This window comes from Vollenhovia emeryi, unplaced genomic scaffold, assembly GCF_000949405.1.
Source record: "Vollenhovia emeryi isolate VEMERY1.0 unplaced genomic scaffold, V.emery_V1.0 DF939233.1, whole genome shotgun sequence".
NCBI classification, from domain to species: domain Eukaryota; kingdom Metazoa; phylum Arthropoda; class Insecta; order Hymenoptera; family Formicidae; genus Vollenhovia; species Vollenhovia emeryi.
In genome coordinates, this window is record NW_011967133.1 from 576359 (window position 1) to 586991 (window position 10633).

Sequence of the window (10633 nt, forward strand, 5' to 3'; positions counted from 1 at the left end):
CTCTCTCTCTCTCTCTCTCTCTCTCTCTCTCTCTCTCTCTCTCTCTCTCTCTCTTTCTTTCTTTCTCCTTTGTCTAGGCTTTATAATATGCGAACTTAAATATTTGCTATTACTATTTTATACAGTAAGAAAACAAGCTTCAGTGCAAACAAAGGATACGAATCTGGATTTCATTTCTTATGTAACGCTTCCGACGCAAGCGTGAACGCTAAGACGGGTAAGAATTCGGCAATAAATAAAGATATAAAACACACACGGAGACCGGAGAGCGTCATCGGCGTGGGTGCAGGTATTTTCGTTCCAACCTAATTCAGTAGTTCTAGAGTTACATCCTATGGTACCGGCCTAAATATAAAATCTAGCGCGCGTCTGCCTGTAAAGCCTGTAACTCCTCGGTTAGCCGATACGCAGCCGATGCACGGCCATTAATAATCGGCTAATGATTGCGATCATTGGCAGGGAATGATATTTTAATCGAGCGCGTGTTCTAAGACGCTTTTGCCCGTCGAAAAAATTAATTAAATCCGATACCTGCAAGCGCGATCGATAGCGATCGATCGGGATTGATCGTTGTCGTTGCATCAGACGATGGCGCGGTCAGACGCGATCCAATCGGCTAACGATCGGACAGCCATATTTTCTCGAATTAGCGAATATGGCAATCGGAGGAGGGTTTTCTGCTCGAACTCGATCCGTGCAGGTCAGCACGAGGGAAGAGGGGATCGCCACGCAACGCGAGAAAACGAGAGGAGGGCTTCGTTGCCGAGTGGGAGAATTTTCACATCACTAAAGCTACCAATCGCGATTGTCACGCGTTACCCACCAATGCCATCGGGCGTGCAATTAAATCGTACGATTCAATTGTTAAATTATTAACTAAGAGCGATTACATTTCCCGGATATTTGTACATTTAGCACATTTATACATATGAAAATTTCATAAGTTTTATCGACCTACACTGGCTATAGCGATTTTTCTTGACCGTATCAAGCTATTAAAATTCTTATTGCGAAAAATATTACCCCAGCTAGGATTCGAACCTGGGACCTCCCTACAATCCGTGACGGGCGTCTTAGCCAGCTCGACCACCGGGGCTGTGATAATACTATTCGCAATAACGGGTATATAACTTTAAGATGTTGTTTACGCGTCTATTTCGACTTTCCTGTTTTATACATACGTTTAGTTTAATCCGGCGTTCACGGGATGTTTGTCATCTAAGCGTTTACCCAACTTTCTGTTAACGCGTTAAACCTGAAATGGGCTTTTTTTTATCAAACATACTTCTAGCTACGGATTGAGTTATCTAGTAAAGTAAGATTGAGCAATGGGATAGAAAAAATTTCACGTCTTAGCGGTACTGCCAATCACGATTGCTGGATGTTGTAGCGATGGCGATGGCGATAGCAGGATAGGTGGGGAATAACGGGCGAGCGCGTTCTCCATTGCGGCAAAGCGCGCTGTTTCATATTCGGACGCATTAGCTGAGAAAAGTTTTACGACTAGTCGGTCCTCGACCAATCAAAGTTCCAGAGAGACGATTGACGAGAGAGAGAGAGAGAAGAAATGTATGTACGAGCCACGTTTGCTGAACCGCTTCTTGCAAGCATTTCTTTAGAGCGAGATTATTATCGGCGCCCGACCGAGCGATTCGCTTTCAATTAACGATCTTCTTTTTCACTCGCTCTCGTATTCGCGAGCTAGGAAAATATGTAACGCGCAAAAGGCGCCACGTTCTCATTATACATGCACGCGATTGCGTAGCATCTTTGACTCGCACGGATAATTTCTTCTGCTCACTTGCGATCGCGCCCTCGTTGCACGCAGGTGATGTTGCGAAACGATCGCCAGGTGTCATGAAGAATTTTAATTTATGCAGGGTATTTCATTAGATGTTCTTTTGTAGTCTTTACGATTACGTGGGAAACAATTTCTTGTTAACGAAAATGTTGAAAGTATTATTTGTTGCATTCTTTGTTGTATGAAACGAAAATAATGTCTATTATGTTATATGAAAAACTATGAATATATCTTGATATTTTTAGAAAAAAAAAAGATTAGTTTCGTGTTTGCAAATCTATAGTTACAGAAACATTCGGTTGACACAAGATTTGAGATCACATGTCAGAAAAGTGGCTTTGCGTTTTCACTTCTTGATCAATTTTTACTAAGTGGAACGCAAAGACATTTAGAAATGAATTTAAACGCATCGTGCCTCTTTCTCGATGAAAAACGCCCACGGAGCTACTTGTGAGTTGCTCCACTGCCAAAAGACGACGTATATCAGATAATTTGTATGGAAAAGAACATTAGGCAATTTAACGGTATCAACGGACAGTCTTATATTCCTCCTTTCAGATTTCTACCACGTGGGCGAACCAATTGGACTAGCCAGTAAGGTGGCCCATCATCGCCTCGAGAAATCTCTTTCTCGTTTTCTCTTCTTCAAATGCCTCCGCGAGGACTGCACTAGTCTTCACTTTTAGCTGAATCACATTACTTCTCGTTCATATTTCGAAAGCGAACAACGCGTATGCTTCGTCAAAGACTCTCGCAGGTGTCGGAGCTCTCACATTATGCAGCAAGATGCGAGCTGCGTATTTTGTAATTATTTATTGCCTACTACGGGTGCAACGACAGTGATTGACGACCCTATAAAAGCAACGATGTTAACGATGCTGATTACTGGGAGATGAATTTCGAAGCGGAGTAAGTTTGGGATAAGCCGGGAAAGTCATTATCGCCGGGCACTCGTGTACCAAGCGCTCGGTCAAACTGCGATTTCGTTTCTTCCTCAACCCCGTTAAGTGCGGATAATCAATTCGCTCCTGATTGTACTGTCGATTTTACCATTACGGTGGTGGTCCACGAGCTTACATCTACATACGATATAAAGATAAAAAACAGATATAAGCAATCGGTATATGTATTTCTCCGAGATACACGAATGCGACCTTCACATTTCGTGCTTGTACTATCTGGAAAATATCTTTCGGATTCGCTACGATCTCGTCATGGACAACCGAATGAAACTCGTTCTCGGTGTCTACGGTAAGTAATACTCAGCACCAAAATTGTCACCCACGCGTGGCAGCAAGTTTCGTCAGCATCGTCGGAGCGTACTTCCGCTCGCGCGTCGTTTGAGAATCAGGTGGCTGTTCCCAGACGTATCTAGGTCGTATTACGCAAGGCGTACAGCTGGCATTTGCACTGTTGATGATTGTACGCAGACCGGCACAAAACTCAATGTACAAACGTTAGGTTTTAAATAGCAAACAAAGCTGGCCAGTCAGAGCTGCTGTACGGCCCATTGTATCGGGATTCTCTCTGCGTGGACGACGCGTTGATATTTTATGCGACTGTCATCTCCAGCTTCGATTCTGCGGAGGCGTATATTATATCCCGTATAGGTTAAACCACCCCGCCTACTTGCCCGGTGTGTCCCAATACCTGTGGCAGTGATATGTCAACAACTACTTTCAACTCCGCGTTCCGTCAGCTCGCGCATTTTATCCAGCGCGTTCGTGAAATAGCATTTAAATCCCGACGATTGGACCGCGCGCGCTCGCCAACGATACATTGTTTTCACGGCGTAGCAACAATGACATTTTCAATAAGCTCATTCCCAGAACGCCGCGATCAAATAATAATCTATTGATGAAAATTACGTTAAAGAAATACATTAAGGGGGCATATACACCTAGAAGACCAAAAAAACGTTAATTTTCTGGAATTTTTTTCTGGGAAACTGTTGAAGTTATCGGATTGTCGTTTCTTGTAGTTGAAAATGTACATTTTAAAGAAACTTCGTGATTTTTTTTATTAAAGAATCTCGCAAAATGTCGGAGATATGGCGTCGTGAAAGGCAGCCCGGAAAAAATCACCCAAAACGGTACCAGATGTATCTTCGCCAAAAATTAACTAAAACAAAAAAATAGCGCGGAATATTAAAATATATAATAATAGTTTTGGCGTATCGTAGCCGATTTCAAAAATATCGATTTTTGACAAAATGGCGGGCGTTTAAATTTGACGTAGCGATTTTTAAGACAAAATCCGTTCGTTTCCTCGCCAGAAAAAAAACTATGAGTCCTAAAAAAAAAACCCCCTACGATACGCGATAGATAATTATGTGTTGAATAACCCCTATAAATTTCAAGCAAATCGATTCAGTGGTTCTCGAGATATTTCTGGTACCAGTTTGAAAAATGTCGTTTCGAGAAAAACGCGTTTGAATATTCAACATATGTTTTGGTTAAGGGGGCATATACACCTAGAAGGCCAAAAAAACGTTCATTTTCTGGAATTTTTTTCTGGGAAACATACATACATACATACATACATACATCTGGGAAATTTAGGAAAGACGTTAAAAAAAAAGTTGCCTAAAAATAGATATCAAGCCATTGTACTGTCAGGGCTGTAACTTCGTCATTTTTCGAAATTATGACTTGAAATTTGCACCAGACATTCTCGAAACATTAAACTTTATGAATATGTAAAAATCAAAAAATCGATTTTTTTGACCCTCCTAGGTGTAGGTATATGCCCCCTTAAGAACAGAAGGGGGTGTCTCGAAGAGGAAAAGCATTGTGAGATCAAATTGAACAATAGTTTTCATAACTGCATACTGCAAACGTTCCTATTGTCACTTTTATCTGCGATATGTAATTCTTCTTTAAAATTGTTCAAAATTATCATTCTTCTATTTCAGATCAATTGTGAAATGTTTAATTTAGTGTGATTTGATTTTTGATAAGACAAATGTTTCATATTTTTCACTTAAAATGGATTTTACTACGGCCGATTGTCTTGCAGAATGATAATAATTTAAATGTTTGAGAGCGTGCGTGTTAAAAAGAGAGTTGTATAAAATGTCCTGGGAAAGTGCCAAATATCCCCGTATCAATTTTTCGCCCCGCTATCTCATTAATTAAGTCCGCGCATTTTCAAGTACACGCCCGAATTCCAGGCTCCTTCGAGTACAGTTCCTTCGAGTCGCGTTAAATCCCATCGGGATGTATATGGCAATGATCCGACGGTCGAAATGCGCTTGCCATTTTGTGCAACGCAGAGGCGTAATAAATTACGTACATTACGAGATGGACGGGGTGCACAGGGGAGACCTCGGGCACCGGGCATCATCCGGCGTGCCACTGTGGGAAACCTGAAGCCTCCTCCGGCAACAGAAAGGAGCCTTCAAGGCTCATTAACCGAGAGATAACGCGTTATGCCAGATTACGATGTTTCTTCGTTAGCTCACTTATCGGCCTGGTGCCATTGGCCGCGTGAATGTTCGTGCATCGGTCCCGCCGCCGGCTGTTATTCGGTGTACACGTGCGATAAGCGATTCGGTGCTCCTTGCTTTATATCGCGAAATATTTCGGAGACAATTTCATTTGGACTTGTACTCGCACCGGTTAATAAAGCTATTTATTTCAAATTCTATCAGTAAAACGGAGAACAATATACGCGGAAGAATGCTGTAAAATACCGCTAAGATTATATCACGGTTACAATGTTGATTCACGGAAAGAAGTCGTCGCCGCAGTATTTAAAAATTTAGCGAGATAAAAATCGGGAAAATAATTTTATTGCGTCATCAAAATAATTATGGTAGGACACTGAGACTAATTGTTGGTCAGAAATTTTTGCATTATTATCATACTTGAGCATCCTACTATAATTATAATTCGATGACGCAATTGTTTTCAGATCTTTACATAATTAAATTTTTAGACGTATGCATTAGCAAAACTGTTCGTTCCTTGTATGAAATCATATATGTATGTATAATTCACCGAGGAAAAGATTGTTGATATCTCAGATATATAATGTCATTTGTCTAATAATACTTAATAGATCCGATACCATTTACGGCATGTATTAGCTTGAAGCAAAATTTAATTTAGAGTCCACCAGTGGAGGAAAGGCATCACTTCGTTAGACGAAAGTTGTCCTCAAATAAAGTTTGTGTGTTTAATTTTTTTAATGGACTAATCCACACAATTAGTTATCTAAAACCACATCTTGAGTTTATTAACTAAGTGGAAAAATGATTTTCTGAAATGGTAAGAGAGCGTTTAATGGCTATTGAAAGAAGTTTCTTCGGTTATTCGTTTGGCGAGTAGTCGGGACGAGGAACGGAGGATAAAAAGAGGAGACCCCGAGTACGAGAAGTGGCTTGTGCGCGGCTCGATTCCTCGTTGGTGGTTCGCGGGGTTAAATATACCCTCGTTGGTCTCATCATACAGAGAGAGGGAAGAAAGAGGAGGAACGGGAAAGAGAGAATCGAGCGGGCAAGATAAAGACGGTCGGCTTGCGCATGCATACACACATTTATATGTCAAAGTGAGAAGGGGAGGGAATACGAAAGAGGGAGAAGAAGATGAAGAAGAAGAAGTAGAAGAAGGGAAGGAAGAAGAAGAGAGAAACTGAGAGGGGCGAGAGAGAGAGGGAAGAAGTCGGGCTCTGCTATTACAGAGCACCTCCGTGGCGCACAGCCCAATATGGAGCAATCTCAGATTTCCATCCGCCCAAATCGAGAATATACGCCCGCGCCTCCGCTCGCTTTTCTTGGCCTGCGGAGGGTTGGTCGTTGTCGCGGTTGTCGTCTTCGTCGTCGTCGCCGCTGACGTTTCTCCCCTCGTCCTCCTTTGACGGAGGTGTAGACGTTGCTCTCGGTAGAGTTGTCGCTTGTCCACTTGACTCTCGCTCGTAACAGTGCCAAAAGTGCTTCAAAACACTCCGCTTCGTTCCCTGTCGGCTCCATTTTCTTTCCTCTGCTCCTCTTTCCTCCTATTTATTTGCCACCTTCCTATCTTTCTCACAACTAATACAGTTCCTCTTTTTTCTCTAGGTGGAAATTTATCCACGCGCTCACGTTCTCTTCCTTCTTTTATATCTTCAGTCTTTCCCTCGAAATATCTCTCGATATCTCGCTGTGCCTGCCAAGGGATTGCACGAGGCAGAGACGATCGCGTGGGCGATCGCGATGCATTGAAAGGTTCGGGCGAAGGTGATTAATCGCGGCTTGTGACTTGTGCGATTGATCGTGTTCAACTGACAATGACCATTGTGTCATTCAGTTTGGCGGGAAATCGATCGTGCGTGAAAATCGAGTAACATAAACATTGAAACGCCTGCGGCGCGCGAAGCTAGTCGCCGGTCGCGGTTTTACAAGAAGAGGATTCCTCGAGAACGATACGTTCATGTTGCCAGAAAGCAACTTTCCCATCACAGGTAATTGGCGGTGTTCGATATTGAATGATGTCAATCAGAGTAGCAAGTTTCTAATTGAGTCTTTTCGAGTGACTGTCCATCTCTTTTAGATTCTACCAAATCTGCAATTCTATTTTGAAGAGTTTATCGCTGCTACGACGTTCCTCGTCTTCTGTTTGTCAAATAGATCGAAAATCTTGAGTTGCATTATCCGAATATTCGCGGAAAAAAAACAACCAACGGAAAATGAGATCATTCTGATGAAACAATCCTCCCGAACAGCCCCACAATAAGTTACTGTTCTCCACGTGGGACGCCGTCGCTGCGCTGCGCGGTTTGCGCGGGTGTTACGCGTAATTACGGATCCATAACGACGTCGTAATCAGGCCAATGGATCACGGCCTGTTCTAGTGGGTCACAATACGTGAGCGAAACGAATCTTGGTGACTTTAAGGATATTTCGGCTATATCGGTTTCACCGCATGTGAGAAAGGATCTTTTCCAAAGTATACCTTTTTTTTACGGATCGTAGCATCACCTTGACATGTTCGCGAGCACCACTGACTTTTCGTTTTTAACCTAGTTGCGCTTCTGCCAATAGTGCGGAAGACCACATGTTTTCTCGCGAAACAAACGTCTGCTCCGATTCGTCCACTTGTTGCCCGTGAATAAGTCAAGTTTGACGTCCGTCGTGATATTATCGAAGAATTAACAACAAAATAATTATTACGTTCATTTCCGTATCTATCAAGTTAGAAGAAGGAAAATTAAGTGGAACGTGATGTGTATTCTTGGAATACCTTTTATAAACAGCTAGTTATGTATCTATAATGTTCTAGAGCGAGGTCGTCATTTGTTATGATCTTTTAATCCGATTAACATTTTGAATAAAATTAGTCATGTAATGGTATAACGTGTATACTTTAGCAATCATGAATGCCTAGTGCGGCGCGATACCATCCAGCCATAATCCTAAATATGGAGTGAGAAATTTGAGAGAACCGAAAATAGTGGCGCTACGCCAAACGCTAAAAATAGCCAAAAAATAAATTGTAGTTACGCGCCCGCCTGCATCATTCTATAACTGGTCTTCAATGAAAACGAGCCACCTCCCGCACATATCGATATTAATATCTCTCACCGATCTCGCTTTTTGGCGCATATTTATGTGCAACTTTGTACATTTTTTAATCACTAATAGTTCAAGTAGCAGTATTTTAAAACCTGGGAAATTTCGACTCTCACACTTGTATCCTTATACTCTTTTCATTTAGATTCTTGAAATTTTACAAGTTAGAATCTGGAGAAACTTAGATTTGTAAAATCTTGCAATTTAAATCATGCAATTTTAAAATCCTAAATTTTTTGAGTTTGTAGAAAACCTAAAGTGTTGATTCTTTCAAGTTTGGAAACTTATACATAAAAGAAATCTTTTGTCTCCAATTTTGTACTTGTCATGTCTATATTTATATTTTTGCTGGAGTTTCGATCTAAAATGTTATCTTAAAATCTATGCAATTGACTTGGTATATTTTATGTTACACGAAGACCTTAAATGTGCCTCGATTGTGTTTCTGGTTATTTTGGAGATTTCAATGGTTTAGCTTTGTATCGAGATCTTATCTCATTGTTTAAGTACCCAAATGACAGCCGACACATAGGCGAATTCTCGCAAGGCGTTGAAACCCGATCGACTAGGCCAAGTATGGCTCAGGAATTGCGGGTTTTCGGTGGGCTGCGCCGGAGTGTTGCCGGTTCTATTTTCGCACAGGAATATTTTTATCCGACGGTGCTGCGCAAAGTCACAGTATGTATAATACGTTCTTCGTCTTTTGCGCGCCTCCTTCTTTCTCCGTTTCAGCCTCTTTCGTGCGCGTCGTTTTTCGACATCGCCACGCCGGTCGCTGACATTTTTGCTTCATTGATTCTTCATTAAATTTTTCTCTTCCTTTTTCTTTATATGTTGGTACAAAATTATATTATACAATAATATTCATTATTGTATATAAACTCAATTAACACATATAACAATATATTAAACATATGCAAAGTGTTGAAAAAATAATGGTATCTTATTTTATATACTTCATTTTCTTCATAAAAAAATAGTCCCCTTAATTGTATCACTAGTTGTATCTGGAATTCTTCATATAACGAATATATTTTCCAATTTTCTATAATTTTCTATATATAAACTTGAAAATTTTATTATATAATATAATATTTATGTAACAAATATATAGAGTTCTGAAAATAGTGGCTGCGCAAATAACACCGCTGTGACTGTAAAAATGAGCAGTGGATGATACAACCGGCTCTAGAATTGGACGACGAATTACTCGACTTGCGACAGGTGACTGTCGTCGAATATTGCGAATCTCGCGAGACCGTTTCCAAGCGGATCTCCATCGCGTAACGTACGATGCTTGCAGTTCGCCATTGTGCGATTTCGAAGCCTTGAACGGACACGCGATCGCCTACGCGGTTTGCTCGATGGTGCAACGACGGCAATAGGTGCGCTTGATCATTTACCCATTTGCGCGTCAGACATTCGTTTAATTTCTGCCATTTCTCACGCCCGTCAAATCCACGCAACGCAACTCACCGCGCTGCGCGCGGCATTAATCCGCTCGTTAATACAGTGGTTATGAATATTCCGCAATTCGCTCGCGCACACCGGCAACGATCTCCGGCTTCGACGACGGCCCACGCGCGCGACCTTTCGCGTGGCTCTCGCGCAAACCGAAATAAGAAAGTAGAAGCTGTTCGTATGGCGGCTACTTCCGACCTCGTTTTTTTTTCTAATTAATTAATCGAGAGTGGCCGAACGTTATGGCTGTAACTAATGACTAATTCAATGAATGCTCGATCCTTAAAACTCGAGTCAAATTGTAGCAAACACCTTTCGAAACACCCACCTTGGTCGTATCCAGAAGTTCTTTTTCGACTATCGCCGCAATTAAAAAGAGTCGCGTACAGAATCATTAATGCCTTAATAGGTACACGAATTTATTTAATATCGAAACTTTCAGTGGAGATTGAATTAGCGTTTAATCGTGAGCCAACGAGATTATACAGAGTGTCCCAGACCTTCGATAATAATCGTTAGTGGCAGACTTCTGCGATCATTTTAACATGAAACTCCTAAACTGATAAAAATGCCAAAACCGCGTGATAGTTTTCGAACGAAAAATATTTCGAAATGATCAAACTGCCCGAAATTCGATCGGGTGTAACATAATAGGATTTCTGCGTTTAAAACACCTGTTAGGGTAAAGGCAGGTATTATGGCCATAGTTTTGATTTGAGGTCATAATTTTCAAACCGCTGGTTTTTTATTTTGTAACTTTCTGAAATTCTAGTGTATTTAATAAGCTTTGATGACAAAATGTTTTGATCAATTAAAATCTA

At 41.2% G+C, this 10633-nt stretch overlaps 1 protein-coding gene across 7 annotated transcripts in view; it reads left to right on the plus strand.

The window, feature by feature from the left end:
• Positions 1–10633, plus strand: part of LOC105560329 — a 29016-nt gene that overhangs the window by 10441 nt on the left and 7942 nt on the right. Inside the window, exons 1-4 of one of the 7 annotated variants that reach the window (XM_012009362.1) lie at positions 6689–7243; positions 7333–7646; positions 8859–9029; positions 9466–9575. The exons of 1 other annotated variant lie outside the window; for it this stretch is intronic. Coding sequence is in view for 1 of the 6 variants with exons in the window: in XM_012009358.1 (XP_011864748.1) it covers positions 7213–7243 (31 nt within the window). In the remaining 5 variants the exon portion in view is untranslated. Of the gene's footprint in view, positions 1–6688; positions 7244–7332; positions 7707–8858; positions 9030–9465; positions 9576–9598; positions 9737–10633 lie in introns of those variants that run through there. 5 more of the 7 variants (XM_012009361.1, XM_012009363.1, XM_012009358.1 and 2 more) reach the window with 5 other exon arrangements.